General features: G+C 37.5%; 1 protein-coding gene across 1 annotated transcript in view; it reads right to left on the bottom strand.

The window, feature by feature from the left end:
• The window catches only part of EPC1 (enhancer of polycomb homolog 1), a 94153-nt gene extending 76012 nt beyond the window's left edge, over positions 1–18141 (bottom strand). The window contains exon 1 of the mRNA XM_082841353.1: positions 17896–18141. Within this exon, the coding sequence (XP_082697479.1) occupies positions 17896–17898 (3 nt within the window). The 5' untranslated portion in view covers positions 17899–18141. The remainder of the gene's footprint in view (positions 1–17895) is intronic.
• Between the last annotated feature and the right edge of the window lie 2245 nt (positions 18142–20386).

Raw genomic sequence — 20386 nt, 5'->3', positions numbered from 1 at the left:
TTGTAAAGGCTTCAAAACTCTTAGCTAAGGAAACAAAACTAAGAAATCCTCAAATGAAACCAGAGACCGAGATACATATATAAACTAATCTATGTAAACTCTTACACTCATCTTTTTGTTTTGTTTCCGTTTCGGAGTTTTGTTTCCTATGTTGAAATCTACAAGGATCTCTGCTGTACCCCCTCCCCCCATTGCCAACTGATTCACCAGGCGGTTGCCCAGTGACTGCTTAATCTCCAAATCTGGTCAAGCCACCTCCCCAGGGGGTCAGGGCCTCTCTGCACAGGTTGCTACAGTTTCTCTCAGGGTGAGTGCTGTGTGAAAAAAGAGTCCAATGCTATGTAACATTTTGCATTCAAAGTAGCAACATAGTGTAGTGAGACACAGCATTATGTACTGGAAGGAACGCTGGCTTCCATGTTGGAAGATCCAGATGCTCATGTAAGGCCTACCATTTACCAGCAGCATGAGCCTATAGAAATGATTTCGTTACTGGACCTTGAGCTTCTTGTATGCCTGATCTAAGAGAACACTTTTTCTCCTCCCTCTTAGACCATTATGAAGAACAAATGAGATAGTATTGTGTGTTCATTGCAGCTCTATTTACAATAGCCAGGACATGGAAGCAACCTAAGTGTCCATCAACAGATGAATGAATAAAGAAGATGTGGCACATATATACAATGGACTATTACTCAGCCATAAAAAGAAACGAAATTGAGTTATTTGTAGTGAGGATGGACCTAGAGTCTGTCATACAGAGTGAAGTAAGTCAAAAAGAGTAAGACAAATACCGTATGCTAACACATATAAATGGAATCTAAGAAAAAAAAAAAAGGTCATGAAGAACCTAGGGGCAAGACAGGAATAAAGACACAGACCTACTAGAGAATGGACTTGAGGATATGGGGAGGGGGAAGGGTAAGCTGTGACAAAGTGAGAGAGTGGCATGGACATATATACACTACCAAATGTAAAACCGATAGCTAGTGGGAAGCAGCTGCATAGCACAGGGAGATCAGCTCCGTGCTTTGTGACCGCCTGGAGGGGTGGGGTAGGGAGGGTGGGAGGGAGGGAGATGCAAGAGGGAAGAGATATGGGGATATATGTATTTGTATAGCTGATTCACTTTGTTATAAAGCAGAAACTAACACACCATTGTAAAGCAATTATACTCCAATAAAGATGTTAAAAAAAAGAGATAGTATTGTGAAAAATCTTTGACAATTGCAAAATGCCATATAATAAGGAAGAATATGTTATTTAATTTCCATTTCACCATAGTTGGTTAGGAAGGGCATAGGTATATTTGCCCCCAAATAACACATTGAAACAGAACATCTGTCAGCTGTTCAAATCGTGCAGTTGATCACAGAAGATTTTATCGCTAGTCTAGGGCCCTTTAGACATTTTCTTAAATAGGAAATCTTCAAGACAACACCAAAATTCACCCACTTTATTATTTTTCAATAGTCTTTCTTTCACCACTTTTAATTTATCTTGCCATATTTTTTCAGTTATTCTAGAGAGAGTGTCTAGCGCAAGATAAAAATTTAGGAAATCTATGATAAGTTTGAATTATTTTGAGATAAAAAATGTACGTGTATTATATTTTTTATGGTTATCAATTTTTATAGTTTTCTCAAATTTTTCCTTATCTAAACCCACATTTAGAACAGAAAATAAAAATGTTTTCTTGACGTTGTTCACTAATTTACCTTTAAAGCAGCATTCAAGGTTTCTGGCAGATGACGATACGGAGATTTAAGAACAATTGTTAAAAGAGTGTAATATAGTGGTTAAAAGTGCTGGCTCCAGAGTCAGACACGATTTGGGTTTGAATCTCAACTCTGCTCTTTTCTAGCTCTGTGAACCTGTATAAAATTCTTAACTTCTACACTACACTGAGATAATGCATACTTCCAAGTATTGTTTGGAATAGACAAATAAGCCACATAAACAAAGTTACTGAGTTCTTACTTTGGCCCGTGTGCTTCATTTGCACGATCTCATTTAATCCTTACAAAATCTTACAATGGCTGCAGTTCCTGTCGTGATAGTAAGATTTCAATAAGCGTTGGATATTATTTCACAAAAAAACCTGAGTATTTTTCTTATAGACTAAGAAAAAGTTTCCAGTGGAGGGTGGAAAATTGGTTGCTCAGGTAGGGTGACCCAGGTCCAAATTACTTTCATTTTAACATAAACGCTGCATTGGGTTTACACTAGCTGTTTAGTCCTCCTTTCTCTTGAACAAAAACATTCAAAACCCAAACCTCAAAAAAAAGAAATGCTATCTAAATAAAAAAGTGTTCCCTCTTGAATAATTTTCCAAACCCCATCCTTTCTCATTCCCTTTACAAAAATACCAGTGCCTGTGTGCGCATGCATGCACACACACACTTTTTCACATCAGGCTTGTAGGGGACACTATTGCGTGTTTATCCAGCATCTCGTTACCCTCCTTCCATGTTTTTTGTTTGTTTGTTTGTTTGTTTGTTTGTTTTGCGGTACGCGGGCCTCTCACTGTTGTGGCCTCTCCTGTTGCGGAGCACAGGCTCCGGACGCGCAGGCTCAGCGGCCATGGCTCACGGGCCCAGCCGCTCCGCGGCATGTGGGATCTCCCCCGACCGGGGCACGAACCCGGGTGCCCTGCATTGGCAGGCGGACTCTCAACCACTGCGCCACCAGGGAAGCCCCTACCTTCCTTCCACCTTAAGAGAATTCTCTTTGCCTTTATTTTCTTGGGTTGTTCCATAACCTGTGCCTTTTTTGAATAACTAAACTTTCATGCTCTCCTTGAAAAACAATGATTCTTCAACATTAATTTTTAACAATATTCTATATAATAGTCTTTCTTAATTCCCCATGGGAATAAAAAAGCAAAACAATTTTAAGTATACAGGAAATAGTCTAATTTTATAATAATATTGTCTCCATTACGTGAGTTTTTAGGACTAGTTTTTAAAAGCAAAGAGCTTTTTAAGCCATGTTACATTTTTATAATTGAGTCATCAATGAATTAAAAAATAATTCACACTAGGCTATCTCATCTGTATTAAATATTTATTAGCATTTTACTTTAAAAGGTGTAGGTTCCAGGGGCTTCCCTGGTGGCGCAGTGGTTGAGAGTCCGCCTGCCGATGCAGAGGACATGGGTTCGTGGCCCGGTCCGGGAAGATCCCACATGCTGCGGAGCGGCTAGGCCCGTGAGCCATGACCGCTGAGCCTGCGCCTCCGGAGCCTGTGCTCCGCAACGGGAGAGGCCACAACAGTGGGAGGCTCGCGTACCGAAAAAAAAAAAAAAAGATGTAGGTTCCAATCCTGGCTTTGCCACCAACTAGCTGTGTGATCTTGATCTTAATTTCCCTGGACCTCAGTATCTTCAACTTTGAAAAAAAGGCCTAAGACTTACTGATCCCTTCCAATGCTTCCAACTCAAATTTTATGATTATCTCCCCATTGCTGTAGTTGGTCGAAAAAAATGGGGATACGTGAAATTTTCTAAATGTAAAACGCTAGGAAAAGAAAATTAAATTTGAGATATGTGATTTCCATGGAAACTATGCCTTCAGCATTTCCTGACTCTATGTTTACATAGTATAGAAGGCCCTTATGAAGGTTATGAGAGCTAATAAAGTCCTAGAAGATATGCCTTAGGGAGAATAATTTCAATGAGTGAGTCAAGATGTTATACTGTGTTAGTTGATAATTAGTAACACTTGATGATTAAACAAAAAGTTCTTAAAGAATGCTTAGTAGAAGTAGTCTTGCCATAACTGTGGTCAAATGTGATCTGAGAAATCCATGTAGCTTACAAATATATCATTAAAACTGGAAAATAAATATTCAGAATTAATATGGAAAGAAAGATACAAACTTCGAAACAAAAGCTGAAGCAGAAATGGTCAAAATAATTAAGTCTGGTAATAAAACGTCTGCAGTTAGTCTGATATTACCACTGGAAAAGTGCAGGGAATTTCTATGTAATAAAGCAAGTAATTAACACAATATTATTGTTCAAGCACTGAGAAAAAAATACCAGACAGCAACAATAACAACAATAATAGTAACAATTTAACCAACAACAATTTGAAAAGTATGATGAAAGTATGAAGAGTACGTTTAAATCTTACATCAAAAAACTAGGTTACGTTTTATATACTTTAATAAGTTTTCCTAACATTGTTTCATTTATGGGACTCCATCTCTGTGCAAGCATTGTATTATGAACCATGGGAGATACAAAGAAAAAGATGGCATTGTCCTTAATGAACTTAATTTGTGTAAAAACAAACAGGGTATGTCCTGTGTGAATATTCTGGAATACCCTGGTTTGAAAGGAACATTTACAATTATTTTATATCTTTATATTTTCAGATTTACAAATGATTGAAATAAAATATACTGGAAATGTTTCATAAATTTACTTTATAAACTGGTTTATTTTCATCTCTTTTCATGATATTTAAGAACTAATTTTTCAGGTTAACTATCTTAAACCGAAAGTTTATTCATCATTTCAGATTTTCCATAATGAAGTTGGAAATCAATATTCAACCATCATGGAATAGTCAACCATCAATTTATGTGACTATTCATCATGAAAAACTACAAATAACAAATGCTGGAGAGGGTGTGGAGAAAAGGGAACCCTCTTATGCTGTTGGTGGGAATGTAAATTGATACAGCCACTATGGAGAACAGTATGAAGGTTCCTTGAAAAACTGAAAATAGAACTACCATGCGACCCAGAAATCCCACTCCTGGGCATATATCCAGACAAAACTCTAATTCAAAAAGATACATGCACCCCTATGTTCATAGCAGCATTATTTACAATAGCCAAGACATGGAAACAACCTAAATGTCCATGGACAGATGAATGGATAAAGAAGATATGGTACATATATACAGTGGAATACTACTCATCCATAAAAAAGAACAAAATCATGCCATTTGCAGCAACATGGATGCAACTAGAGATTATCATACTAAGTGAAGTAAATCAGAAAGAGAAGACAAATACCATATGATATCACTTATATGTGGAATCTGAAATATGACACCAATGAACCTATCTTCGAAACAAACAGACTCACAGACATAGAGAACAGACTTGTGATTGCCAAAGGAGAGGGGGTCAGGAGAGGGATGGAGTGAGGTTGGGGTGAGCAGATGTAAGCTATTATATACAGAATGGATAAACAACAACACATACTATATAGCACAGAGAACTATACGCAATATCCTATGATAAACCATAATGGAAAGAATATTTTTAAAAGAATTTATGTATATATATATATATATATACATATATATATATATCTGAATCACTGCTGTACAGCAGAAATTAACACAACCTTGTAAAGTAAGTAATTTATGTATCTATTAAAGTGACCATGGTGTTATGGCAGTACATGGAAAGAAGCACCTACAGCAAAGGTGAAACGAGGGAGCAAAGAGCAGTACATGAGGAACCCACACAGGGATCACGACCTCCTAAACATCTATGATAGACAACGAGAGAATCACGAAGGAACAGAGAGAAGAAAGTTCCTCCCCAAGTGTGTGAAGCAGTGTGATACCACCTTCCTCACACACTTGAGAGAGAGAGAGAGAGAGTGAGTTTCTCTGTTGGGTGTAATGTAGCATTTGCAATGGTAAATTCCAGAGCTAAAAAGAAACTACCTGGAAATTTCCAATTTTCCACTCTTAACATCACTAACCATCCAAACTTTTAAAAAGTTTAGTAAGAGGTGAATTACGCCAGAAAAATCTTATGAAATTTAGTGTAGCTAATCTTGAATTTTAGATCTAAAGAATAAACAGTTTTAAAATAAAATTTCATAACATAAAAAACCAAAATTTGAAATTCCATATATTTGGTATGTCAAATAGAATGTGTACTTAAAATTTCTATTCATTGTTTAACTCAAATATTATTTTCAAGATTTCCCCCACTGTTTCACTAGTTCCTTTAACATAGTGTGGCTGAACAAGTGTGCTTCCAAAAAAGCACGAAATCTTAAAGAGTCAAATAAAGATGTGTTTCCAATTTAAATGTATACTTTTAAATTTTATACGAAATTTGAGTTCCCATACATTTGAAAGGAAATAATACATAGACAACCGTCTATTTTTATGGTCTCAAATGAAGAGTAATGTCATTCTGCCATTAGCTAGCCTGTTATTTTTCTTCTTTTCTCTTTACATTTCTATTCATTTAGGGAAAAAGAATACTCAGTTATTATCAATACAAGTAGCCTTATAGATACAAACTCATAATTGCCAAGAAATAGTAAACAAAAGCAAATAAATCCCTTATGCATTCTTTCAATTCTTCAGTGCTGCCCCCTGCTGCCCCCTGCTGCCCAGTGTTCACACTTAACTGAAAATTGTCCCAAACTTTCAACCTATTTTACTTCTCTTTACTTTTCCCACCAAAACTTATCTGGCCGGAGATCCAGACCACTGGAGTTTTCCTCTACCAGCCTAATGCGTAAACAGGTTTATATATCAAAGAAGTAGTTCCTCCCTATTTAACCCATCACCATTTTCTGGCCAGTTACAAGCACTTGAACTGATGTTTGATGGGCAATGACCACCATCCAGGTTCCCAAGTCCTCCCTGTGCTGTTTCCCAGCTACCATCATGGGTCTATCTCCCCCCAGTCTCTAGCCCCCAAGCATTACAGCTTACTGTCTACCCACACTGGCCTTCTAGCTGGTATTCCCAAGTGCCACAGTGTTTTCTCTCCTCCTTGCCTATGCACACACTGCTTTCTTTACCCGCATGTCTTCTCTCAATTTCTACATGTTGAAAGCCTACCCACCTTCCAAGGTTCTGGTCAAAAGTACCTGCTCCACGAGGTTTACCCCAATTCCCAGATCTTTCTCTTCTGTTCTCCCTTTAATCCTTTAAGGCCCTGCACAATATAGTTGTTGTTTTAATGTAGTAGAAGCTCAATAAGGATTTATTTAATGAGTGAAGAGCAGTTAGCAAAGGAATCTTAATTCTTGGAGAGGATAGCTGATTCACTGACTTTTTGTAGAGGACCTGGGGGAGGACAAAGGGAGCCTCTCTAATATTGCAACAACCTTACACCTGAATAGAGGGGTCTTTTTAATTCCCATCACACCAAGTAAGACTGATTTTGATCCCTAAAATCAGGAGTGACTGTGAAAAAGTGAACTTAAAGCGCACACTGAGTGCTTGTGTCATGTCAGGCACCATTCTAGGTGCTTTACATGCATGAACCCCACTGTAATCTCACAGCAGCCAGGGGAGTAAGTAATAGCACTTCGATTCATAGAAGAGAAAACTGGGGTTCTGCACAGTTGAGTAACTGGCCAAAGGTTACACACGTCGTAAAGGGCAGACCGAGGAACTCGGATTGGTCAAAGCTGTGTATTTAAAGTGTTCTCATAATGTCTTCAACAGAAATGTGTACGGAGAGACTTCCAGTCAGCTATCTGGAAGTTAAAAAAAACCTTGTCCATAGAATCGCCTTGGAAATTGTGACCACATAGTCAGATCAAAGCCATGAGAGAGACTCAGTGTCAGTTAAATCTGTTAATATCTGCAAGAGTTGACTGCCTACAAGACAGAATGTGAAAGAATGTAGGAGCCTGCAAGAATTCTTGATTTCTTGAATGTTCTATATTTGTTTAGACTAAAGTGAGCCTAATGATGCTATATGTACATTTTAATTTATTTTGTTTCTTGGTATTTTTATTATATGACTTGCTCTGAGCTGTATGCTATGGCATTTTGTTTTCTTGATTAAGAAAAGTAACATCAAGGGGGCTTCCCTGGTGGCGCAGTGGTTGAGAATCCGCCTGCCAATGCAGGGGACACGGGTTCGTGCCCCGGTCTGGGAAGATCCCACATGCCGCGGAGCGGCTGGGCCCGTCAGCCATGGCCGCTGAGCCTGTGTGTCCGGAGCCTGTGCTCCGCAACAGAAGAGACCACAACAGTGGGAGGTCCGCGTACCGCAAAAAAAAAAAAAAAAAAAAAAAAAAAAGGAAAAGTAACATCAACTAGTATAGGGTTTTTTGGGTTTTTGTGTTTTCCCCCCATAATAGGATAACCGGAGGTTTTTTTGGCCTTTTTCATTTACATCTTCCACTTTTTCATGCTACTTTATGAAGATAACCTGGGATGGGAGGGACTTCTATTTGAGTTCTTTGAGTGCTTGTAGCTTGCAGCAGTGATTAAGAGCAGGGGTTCCAAGGCAGACTGCCTGCCTTGCAACCTTGGCTCCGCTGTTCCCTAATTCTGTGGCTCTTGAGACAGTACTTCTCTAAGCCTCCATTTTCTTCTTCTCTGGAAACTGGGGGGACAGTAGTATTCACAGGGTTTTGAGGGTTACACAGCATAATTCACTTTAAGCCCTTAGCACACTGCCTGAAACACAGTAAAACTCAATAAATGGTAGCTATTATTTCTATTATTGTGATGATTGTTATTTTTCACAGGAATGGGTATAAGTAGCCAGCTCTTAAGTTTTCTCATAATTGTAATTGAATAGTTATAAGTAACGTCTGCCTTTTCTACTGAGCTACGTCTATTATCAAATTCCATTTTTGGCAGATGGGAAGTAAAACAAGATTGTCCCCATGGGGAGTGTTCTTATGTGGTGGGGGAAACTGAAATCCTTAAATCTGAAACATGTTTATTTGTATCTACAGAAGATAAAATTATTAAGAGAACTAAAAAAAACAAACAAACAAAAAAAGAATGTAGAAGCCTGCCAAGTTCAAAGGTCTCTAAGGGACAGTTATATATTCTAAAAGATTAAGAAATGCGAAATCCAAATATTTGTCAGTTGATGTAGCCACTTGTACGGGGACCAACGATTCTGACATGACTTGAAAAAAAAGGTAAAGATATGACTCAATATCTCAGGGAAGTAGACTTTGAGAATAGTTTTTTGTTTTTTTTGATACAGTGAACATAAATAAGGCTCATTGTGTCACATCAGTGTCTCAGACAAGGATCTAATTGTGTTCTAATCAAAATCTCTGCTCATCAAGAAACTTCAATTAGCTGAGAAGGCAGACAAAAAATAAACTTGAGAAGGCAACACCACAAATTGTTTGGTAGGATAACTCTTTTCTTAGTAGGTAAGAATCTTTTAACTTCAGAAAGATTTAGGATAAGTACAGAAATGTTTTCTTAGTCTATGTAATTTTTCTGTTTCAGAACATTTGACCTAATGGAGTAAGAGGTTAGCTTATTACACATTTAAGTAGAACTCCTACTAAGTTATATGAAGTATAAACATTAAAGAGAACTTAAGAATCAACATATTTAGAAGTTCAATTTATGAGACAGGTAAGACTTTCTTAACTTAAAAATGTCTGCTAAAGTACCAAAGTAGGCAATCAGATATAGTAAATGTATAAATGTATATAAAAAGTTGGGAGGTGTTTATATAAGTGAGACCAAAAGTCCTTCAATATACAAGACTATCTATAGTCTTTCAATATACAAGACTCACTCTTGAGAGCATCAAGTAACTTGTAACTGAAGACTAGCAGTTGATCCATTTTTCTTCCAACTAAAGTTGTTCATTAGGCAATCAGAATATGTTGACAGAACTGGCTGGACTGTCCAATTATTCTTTCAGTTTGAACCTTCCTCACTTCCTAGAAGATGGATGTAGCTTTTGAAAGATTGAGATGAGAAGTAGCAACACTATCTACTGACCACCCCAATTTTTGGTTTAGTGGCTCTCTTCCGTAGTGTCGCTCAGCAATTCTCAACCCTGGCTATGTAATATCGATAGAATCACGTGGACAGCTTTTGCAAAATACTTACGCCCAGATTCCACCCAGATCAGCTAGAACCTCTGAGGATGGGGTGCAGGCATTTTATTTTGGAGTTTCTGGTTGATTCTAAGTGCAGACAGAGTTGAGAACCACTGGTCTACATTGCGAGCCTACCGTGGTCTGAAGTTCCAAGAGAGCTTTCCACAACTATGGACGTTGCTGCAGACTGAACGTTTATTTCCTCCCCCACCCTCCAATTCATATATTGAAATCCTAGCCCCCGAGGTGATGGCATTTGGAGGTGGGGCCTTTGGGAGGTGATTAGGTCACGAGGGTGGAGCCTTCATGAATGGGATCGGTGCCCTTGTAAAAGAGACCCCAGAGAGCTCCTTCTCCCCTTCTGCCGTGCGAGGACACATCTATGAACCAGGAAGTGGACCCTCACCAGACACAGAATCTGCTGGCATCTTGATCTTGGACTTCCTAGCTTCCAGAACCGTGAGAGATAAATTTCGGTCATTTATAAGCCACCCAGTTTATGATATTCTGTGACGGCAACTTGAACGACTAAGACAGAAACATTCCACAAATCTGTTGTCCAATAACCACCAGCCAGGTGTGGCTACTGAATGTTTTATTTTAATTACTTCAAATTTAATTTTACATATAGCCACGTGTGGCTAGTGGCCACTATCCTGGACAGCACAGTTCTGGCAGTCCTGGCCATTTTAAATGATGTGTGTCTGTTATTACACAGGTGCTAAGTGACGCTTTTTGATACTGGACAAAACCAGTACAAAGCTGCCTCCTCGGGGTACTTCATCCCAGCTTCTGGCCAAGGCCTCCAGTGGATACAGGGATAACTCAACACTTACACAGGCTTCTGGAAATGTTAAGGACATTGAATTGGCTGACTGTTTTTTACTCATTTATGTGGAAGGTTTGTTTCTTGGACTTTATACTTTAATGAAAAATGAGCAAAAGCCTTCAGAACTAAATTATTTCTTTTTTTTTAATTAATTAATTAATTTATTTATTTTTGGCTGTGTTGTGGTGCGCGGGCTTCTCATTGCAGTGGCTTCTCTCCTTGCGGAGCACGGGTTTTAGGCGTGTGGGCTTCAGTAGTTAGAGCACGCAGGCTCAGTAGTTGTGGCGCACGGGCTTAGTTGTTCCGCAGCATGTGGGATCTTCCTGGACCAGGGATCGAACCCATGTCCCCTGCATTAGCAGGTGGATTCTTAAACACTGGGCCACCAGAGAAGTCCCTAACTTGTTTCTTATGTCTCAAAGCAGTGAAGCAATTACACTCTTGGAAAGGCCCTCTTGGCTCCTTGGCACGTGAGAGTGGTTTTCAGCTGGAGGTTGTGACCTCTGTCTTGGGAGGATGGAGGGTTTCCAGTGCATTGGGGCAGCGGCCTGAGTTTCAGAGCTAAATATAGGTCATTGGCATGACGGTCTCTCTTTCTCAGTCTCATCAAAACTGTGTCCTTTTAATGAAAGTGGGGCTTTAGTGGCTGGTGGGATAAAATCTTGAGAAAAACCATCAAAATGCCACAGATACACAAGTCTTTTTCAGATGTAACTTGCTACCGAGTACAACTAAGTTCTATTTTTACTTGGTTTTAAAAATAATTGGTAAATTATGGACTAATTTTTTTTGAAGTTAAAAACACACACATATATGAATTGATGGAAAAATAAGTCTCAGATGTGTTGTTCATGCTGAGGATAAGAGGAATCCTCCTTCAAGTCATCGCTCAGCTCTCAAGCAGGATATCCTGACCACCTATTCATCCTGCATATGTATTTATTCATATATTCGCCATTTATGAAATGACATCCTTTACAGTTTGGCATATTTCAAGCTAGAATATTTACCATGGCAGGTACCATCTGATCCTCTAGAGCAGTGTCTCAAAGGGTGGTCTCTGGACTGAAAGCATCGGCAGCACCTGGGGGCTGGCAACTTCTCAGGCCCCACCCCAGACCCACTGATCCAGGAACCCCAGGTGTGGGCCCAGACACCTGTGTTTTAGGTGATTCCGGTGCACACTCAAGTTTGAGGTACACTGAATCCCCCAAAAATATCCCAAAGGGGAAAACTTCCATACATCCCAAAGATGGAAACATTTTGTACATAAAATTGACCTTGTAAGTTGTGAAATAGGAGCCAGTATTCTCTTTCAACCTAGCGCTATGAATCATGAATTTACCCACTTCAACAAAGCCTCACTGACTCTCTACTCTCTGATCTTTTTTTCCCTATAGAAATGCAACTTCTAAAAGAATTTCAGAGATGTTCCTGAAGAGATGAGATGCAGTGCATGTGCCTTCTGCAAATTCAGTACAAAAATTCAGATATGTACAACTGATAAATTAGGTAAGCACTACTCATCTTAAGAAAAGATTATTAGATTTATAAAATTAGTCACTAGAGGATTCATTTAAACAGGGGTATCATACAGTGCATTTAAAATACGCCAATTTACAGAACATAAATTCACAAGTATCCAGTGTGACAGTATAGAAGAATAGGTAGTTATACAGGCTATGATTTCAGACTTTCCAGGTTCAAACTCCACCTTTTTCACTTACTGTGTAACCTGGGCCAAACCTCTCTAAGCCTCAGTTTCCTCATTTGTGAAATGGGTATAATAATTATCCTATCCCCAAAGTTTGTGTGAGGATTTAAGGAGATATTTAATAAAGGTAGCATTTAACCTAGAGGCTGGGACATAGTAAGCTCTAATTAAATGTTTATTTTTTTCTAAATTAGCTGTACCCATGAGCAGTCTGCTCTCTATGAAAACAGATATTCATGTTTTATCATTGAAGAATGTTTTTACAAAGCCATTAAAGTTTATACAAAGCAAATGGGAGCTAGCCACATTGAGCACTGGCTACTCAGCAGGTGTTCACCTTTCCAAAAGATCCTCCCTAGCTAAACCGATTAAGGTAACTTCAATCTCCCGGTCAGTGAAGGGTTTAGGTATGAGCATTTCCTACAAACCTGGCCAAAGAACTGTAAGAAGCAGTGTGCTGTGGGCCTCTGGGAAAGAATTTCTTCCCTTCTAAAAAGATACATAAGAGAAACTCTCCTCCCTCTGGAAATTGTAATATCAGGATATGATGCTTGGAGCTGCAGCAGCCATCTTGTGACTATGAGGAAAGACACTGCTGACATTACGGCAATGTAAAAGAATAGAACCTACCAAGGAACTTGATAACATTGTTGAGCTATTGAACCCAACCTAGAACTGGCTTGCCTCCTGATTATTAATTTAGTTGAAATAATAAATCTCCTCATTTTTTCACACCATTATCAGTAGGATCCTATGTTAGTACAAAAGCAAACTATATGATATAATACATTTAGTATCTTAATTGGCTGTGTGACAAACTAATTTGGTGACTTTATTCTGGAGGTGATCTTAAACCACACGTAGAGATTTAATGAAGAGTTCCTTCCCTTCCAATTCATCTATATATAACAGCAGTCTTACTTTCCTGCTCCATATCTGATGTACTTAACTAATTACCGATTAGCTAAATGTCTAATTATATTACCTTCATAAATTAAAATACAAAAGGTTATTATAAAAATTTCTGTTACATAAATATCATTAAAATTTTCAGGTTTCAAAATAAAAATAAATATCTTAATTCTGATGTAATCCTTCAACACTATAATTGTATTTCCCTGCTTCATCTCACCATTTTTATTGACATTGACATTTATTTCATGACAAGGAGTGCAAAATGTACAAAATGAGGCTTCACCACGTTAAAAAAAAAAGTTTTCATTAAATGGACCTCACAAGGACACATCCAAAATTCCTACAACCAGAGTGATCCCCGTCTCCTTTCTTCTCAAGTGAATAAGTTAATATTTTATTTCTCACTTTGCAATAGGAATTTGCATTAGCTAACCAGCTATTTATATAGCATCTGTTTGGGCTATATCTAAAATCTGAGGGCTATCTTCCCCTCACTGTGTCCCAAATAATGGTCCTTTAGTAGAAGGACAGAAGGACACTTGTTAAATCCTATATAAATAGATTAAAAAAATTTTTTTTAAGTTTTTACCCCAGAAATCTTACTTTGCCTTTATTCTCAGATGGGAACCTCCCACATCCAAGATCTTAGATTTAAGTATCTTTAAAATGTTGAACCACATTGGACTGTAAACTCCCTGAGAGCAGGGATCCTTGCCTCTTTGTCTTAATATTGTATCTCAGCCCTTTAGCATCATAGCACATAATAGGAAGAAAAACTAGAACAAACAAACCCCCAGAAGAAAAAAATGCTGAATAAATCAAGTATAAAGGATACTCCTTTCATCTTTTTCTTCAAGAAATCATTATCTTTGCTTTACTTTCCCTTCAGAGTCTCCATTTGAGAATCTTTTGGGAAAGATAAAAAACAAAGTCATAACACAAACACCCATTTGGTCTCTTATTTTCTTTCCCCGTCTCTTCCTTTGCAAAACATGTAATGATATGTCCAAGAAGTAGCACAGGTAAGTACGCACAAAAAGAGGGTGGAATTAGAAATATATACAGTTTCAGGTCTCTATTGAACTTGGTTTTCAGAGGGCAAAATTTTTAGCTATCTTTCCTTCTTTTAAAAAAGTTTATTCCAAGGTGTATTAGATTGGTTCTGGCTAATTGATATTTTCAGCATTTTATGATGTCATCTTGATATCACTGCAAATGTTTCTTCACTTTGTCACTTCATCTTCCCTAATAGGTTTGCTAACCTGAAAATTTCCCCAATCTTTAGCAATACTAATGCATACAAATTAATAAATTAGGAAATTATGTTGGTTCACTAAATGAAGTCTTAATAAAATTTTCAGTTTATTTCCATTATTGACCAAGCTCATAATTTCAAGTTCGTAATTCTGAGGTTTATTGTTTGGAATTTGATTTACAGATTTTCCGTGTCTTTGGCATTATTTATTTCTTATTTCTGCAAACTGTTTTTTGGCCATTTCACTACTCATTGACCCCTCCCCCTCCCTCAGAGGGATGGGCAGGGTGAAAAAAATGATAACGATATTTTAACATAGTCAATTTTGCTACTTGCTACTATCTCTGATAAAAAGGTGTGCAAGAAAAAAATAAGTGTGTAATTGTTGACTGAAATGACATTTCAAGATTAAAAAAAAATTCTTTATTGTTCATGATCTAGCAACTGTTACTATGAAAAACTGAGTTAGTTCCCTGTACACCAAATTTAATAAATAAAGATTTTTTTCTGATAAAACATAGTTTATTATAATCATTCTAATCATAATCTCACCAAACTCAAACTAAATGCCTACAAAATGTTGTCAATAAAAAAAAAAAAAAAAAATTAACGTCCAAAGAATGAAGAGCTAAAATGAAGCCCAAGGTGGATTTAAAAATGGAGAATAATATAAAACAATGAGTTGTTTTTGCCTCATAGATTTAAACCTCCTTATTTAGTGATGTAAGAGTCACAGATAGAAGAATATCTTTAACGCAAATATCTATGGGTGATTTTAAAAAGTGAAGATGTAACTATAATGGTTACTCATAATCAATGATGTAATAGTCAATGATATAGGAGAACAAAGAACATTGCATAGCTACATATGGACTTCACAGCATCAGTCTGTTTTTAAAAGAGGGGCTACATTATATAAACATTTTTAGTGTTCACAAATTAAAATGAAAAACGTCACCAGCTGAATAACAGAATATTTTAGCAATAAACATATTGGGCAGTATATTTTATTCAGTAGATTAACTTCGGGGAACTAAACTCCAGCACAATCAAGGGGTTAGATAATATATTTACACCTGCAGTATTCCATTCTATAAATAATCTATAACGTCAAAACCAGTCTGGATGGCGGCATTTAAATTTTATGAAGAGATAAAATGTTACAGTGAACATTTTCAAATTTTTATAGCAGAGTATAAACAAAATATAGGCATAATATATAAATATTTTTGAAGTTCAAGGAAAGGGTCCTACACAGATAAATAAATTATAGGGACACAGAAATTAGAAATACTATTCCTAGTCATTTTCACACATTCTTTTACTTCAAAATTTTAATGATTAGTGAAATGAGCATTTACATATTTCAAAGTGAATAACAACACTTAATAATAACTCCAGAAATTTTTACTCAAGAAATCATCTCTACAATCATATGAAAAGGTGGTTTAGGATACTATTTCAGTTTTTTTGTTTGTTTTATTTGGCAAAATGATGTGTTTTTAGGTACAATGACTGATTTCTCCCACTTTCTTTTTCAATTAAGGACATACTTACTATCTTCATAAACAACTAAAATGTTCACAGAGACCAGTACAAACTATGTCATATCATAATATACATTTTTGTTCTTGGGAGGCTTTGGGCCTAAATCCCATATTCTCTAATCAGATAACTCCCAATAAGAACAAAGATGGAAAAGATTTACCCTGCATTTAGATATACAAATACCAATATTTTTAAAGTTAAAAGCAGTTGTATCCATATTCTTAAAAAAATTATCCTATTCCAAAATATTTGCTCTTTTTAAAGCAAGGATGTACATAAATCCAACTGAAGTATCACTTCAAAATAAAACAAACAACAATGTAGGCATTCTTATATGTCAAACTCCTAGAAAATTCCCAGGAGAAACTTAGAATAGTTATTTAAGAAATTCCTAGGTTCAAAATGAAATTCAACTTTTACAACGTTCAGTGAGTTAAAACGCAAAACGTTTTGTTCAATGGAAGACATTAGCAATGGATGATATTGTAATAGAAGGAAAATGCAAAATGTTACTGAGGAAAGAGAGGGCAAGCTGACAGCTTACTATCGAAAATTTAACGTTTTGTTCAATGGAAGACATTAGCAATGGATGATATTGTAATAGAAGGAAAATGCAAAATGTTACTGAGGAAAGAGAGGGCAAGCTGACAGCTTACTATCGAAAATTTAACGTTTTGTTCAATGGAAGACATTAGCAATGGATGATATTGTAATAGAAGGAAAATGCAAAATGTTACTGAGGAAAGAGAGGGCAAGCTGACAGCTTACTATCGAAAATTTTCTGATCTAGAGATAATCAGATCAGAAAAAACACAACTGCAAACTGCATGCTCGGCCCTGCTGCTCCCCGGACGGGCTGTGACGACGTGTCTGTTCTCACCCTTCACAGTTCACAGAAAACATTAAACTAATACAATTGAATAATTTCTTCTGACCAAATTGAACTTTCTTTTAGGAAATAAAGGGAGAGGATAATAGATCAAATCTTGCCCCACCTCTTTTCTTTTTCCTCCTTTTTTCTTTTAGTGAAACTGACGTAAATTGTTGAGAGCTATACAGCGCCACCAGCACAGATCCATGCAAAACAAAAAAGATCGCCCACCGTGTGCAAAAAGAGAAAAAAAAATTAGAAAAATGCCCCAAATTACAAAATGTCTCCCAAATATACATTTTTGGAGAAAAAACAAGATAGATCTGCAAAGATTATCTAATGAGGAGCCTCAGAGAATTACTATCATGGAACACAAGTTTAGATCTGATCAGCAAATAAAAGATCCACTATTTAGTAACAGCCATAACTTAATATAAACCCGGTTATGTCAATCTCCACCTTCATTATACCAAGGGCAGCTTTTCTGTAGTTTGTATCCAAGTAATCCATCAGGAAAACCACAATAGGCCTGTTTCAAACCAAACTACATCCATAGTTCGCCTGCTAATCATTTAGTCCTGGACAAATTAGGTAATACATCATTTTTATAAGGAGGATATGCACATATTTGGCGTTACCAACATGCTGGCACAAAACAAGTCCATCTTGAAATAGCTGAGTTTCCCTTAGCTCACAGTAATTAAAGTATAATTTATATCATAAATATTTAGCTTTAGTCATGGGGTTAAAAAAAAAAAAAAACACTAATTTTTTTTTTCTTCTGGTAAAAATTAGCCAGACAAGATTAGCTGGAAATGTGCAGAGATCAAAGCTAAAGAAAAATACAAAGATTGGTTTTGTTAGAAGAAACACAATGAAAATCCTTCTTAGCTGGCGGCTCGTTCAAAGATGTAATGACATAAATGTTTAAAATTACAAACTTACCATCAGCGGAGGCGAAGAAGAAGCCAGTTCTGGAAAAAGAATTGTAACAATATAGGCTGGACACTTGTGTCCCTAGAAACAACAGCCTCCAGGCGGCACACGGATCTTCCAACATCTTCACAATATTGGGTAAATAAAAAGTCATACTTTCTTCCCTGATCGGTGGCTGCTCGCGGTGGCTTCTCAAGGATCTGTGGGCGTTTGGGAGAAATCGGAGAAATATCCGCGGAAGATTAAAAGCAGAGGAGGCCGAGGCAGCCTTAGAAGACTCTGGGGTTAACAACTTTGCGATGGCAAGCAGGCAGGCCCTGATTGGCTGGGAGGCCAGTGTCCCCCTCTCCTCCCGCCTCCTGCAGCTCGGAAAAAAATGCAGTGTGAGTGCCATTTTACACTGGGCTTTTAAACACACAGCCCCCCAAATGACAAAGTCTGAGCTCGCTATGAAGTGACACTGCAAAACAATAGCGCCCACGACCGCCCGTGAGCTCAGGAAAATGTCCCTTTGACGACCGGCAACGCTCTTATTTCTTGCATGTGGGTTTTTAGGGAATAGCATGCTTTTCTTAAGCAGATGGTCATTCACCGACATCGATGTCTAATTTGGATACCAATGTGGCCGGTGAAAAATGATTCCCATCAAACATTTTTTTTTTCCCCATTGGACGTCCTGAAGGTACCTAAGGAAGCCTTGCACAAAATTCATGTCGTCTGCAGCTTTAACTCCTTGGGAAAAAAAAAAAAATAGAACTGCTTAGCCACAACAACTTCCATTTGTAAAGAAAATAAAAATAAAATAATACTTTTTAGCGGCTACATTACAAACAATAGGCATACTTTTTTTTTTTTTTCCTTCTTAAAAATTGTTTCAGAAACGTCTGCCGGCTGATAGAATTCTACCAGTCTGCCTTACAAACAAAATGGCTGTGGTACTGAGTTTTTTTGGATCCTCCCACTGTGGCTCCTCCAGGCCTCCAGGAAGTGGTAAAAATCCAAAATAAATACAGTACTAAAAGTACATTGTCCAGGCTGAACTCCGGTGAAGCCTTGGGGGTCTGGGGCGGGGGGTGGGGTGGGGGGTGTCTTAGAAATGTGCTGCTTTTCATTAGTTCTTTTAAAAAACTGTTTTGAAACGCACATCAATCACTAGAGATTTACTTGACTGTAATTTGAACTTCCTGTTTTACATATTTATAAGGCCTTTCACCTATCTTGGCAGGCTTTCAAATTAAGTGGGCTGGGAAATTTGACGCTCTGTGTCTAGCAGCGAGCTGAGTCAGGTATTTGGTGGTTGCAACTGGGCTTTTAAATAAAAACGAAGTTGAAAACTTTAAAAAAGGATTAACGTTAAATGAACGTTAGGCTATGATTGATTGCAAATGTAAAGCCACAAAAGTCAGCAAATATGGAAATATGTCAAATACTGCATACATGTGTTAATTGAACACATTCGGTATAAAATTCTTTGCCAGCTAAATTTCTAGGGAGCCAAGGGTAGAACCGGGTTTAAAGAAATCGGCTGAAGAAAGGAGTGGGCAAGTGCCTGCATTCTACATATCCCTCCCCCGACCCCCCCACACACATACGCACACGCATGCACGCTCGGTCTGGTATCCCTATTCTCACCTGGCATTTAATAGGTAACATTCTTCTATTTGTAGTTTTTTAAGGAACGTCCATACTGTTCTCCATAGTGGCTGTATCAGTTTACATTCCCAGCAGCAGTGCAAGAGTGTTCCCTTTTCTCCACACCCTCTCCAGCATTTGTTGCTTGTAGATGTTTTTATGATGGCCATTCTGACTGGTGTGACATGATATCTCATTGTAGTTTTGATTTGCATTTCTCTAATGATTAATGATGTTGAGCATTCTTTCATGTGTTTGTTGGCAATCTGTATATCTTCTTTGGAGAAATGTCTGTTTAGGTCTTCTGCCCATTTTTGGATTGGGTTGTTTGTTTTTTTGTTATTGAGCAGCATGAGCGGCTTGTAAATTTTGGAGATTAATCCTTTGTCAGTTGCTTCATTTGCAAATATTTTCTCCCATTCTGAGGGTTGTCTTTTGGTCTTGTTTATGGTTTCCTTTGCTGTGCAAAAGCTTTGACCTTTCATTAGGTCCCATTTGTTTATTTTTGTTTTTATTTCCATTTCTTTAGGAGGTGGGTCAAAAAGGATCTTGCTGTGATTTACATCGTAGAGTGTTCTGCCTATGTTTTCCTCTAAGAGTTTGATAGTTTCTGGCCTTACATTTAGGTCTTTAATCCATTTTGAGTTTATTTTTGTGTATGGTGTTAGGGAGTGTTCTAATTTCATACTTTTACATGTACCTGTCCAGTTTTCCCAGCACCACTTATTGAAGAGGCTGTCTTTTCTCCACTGTATATTCTTGCCTCCTTTAACAAAGATAAGGTGACCATATGTGCGTGGGCTTACCTCTGGGCTTTCTATCCTTTTTTATTGAGCTATATTTCTGCTTTTGTGCCAGTACCATACTG

The sequence above is a fragment of the Leucopleurus acutus genome, assembly GCF_964270905.1.
Source record: "Leucopleurus acutus genome assembly, chromosome: 1".
Classification (NCBI taxonomy): Eukaryota; Metazoa; Chordata; class Mammalia; order Artiodactyla; family Delphinidae; genus Leucopleurus; species Leucopleurus acutus.
This window is presented reverse-complemented; position numbering and strand designations above follow the sequence as displayed.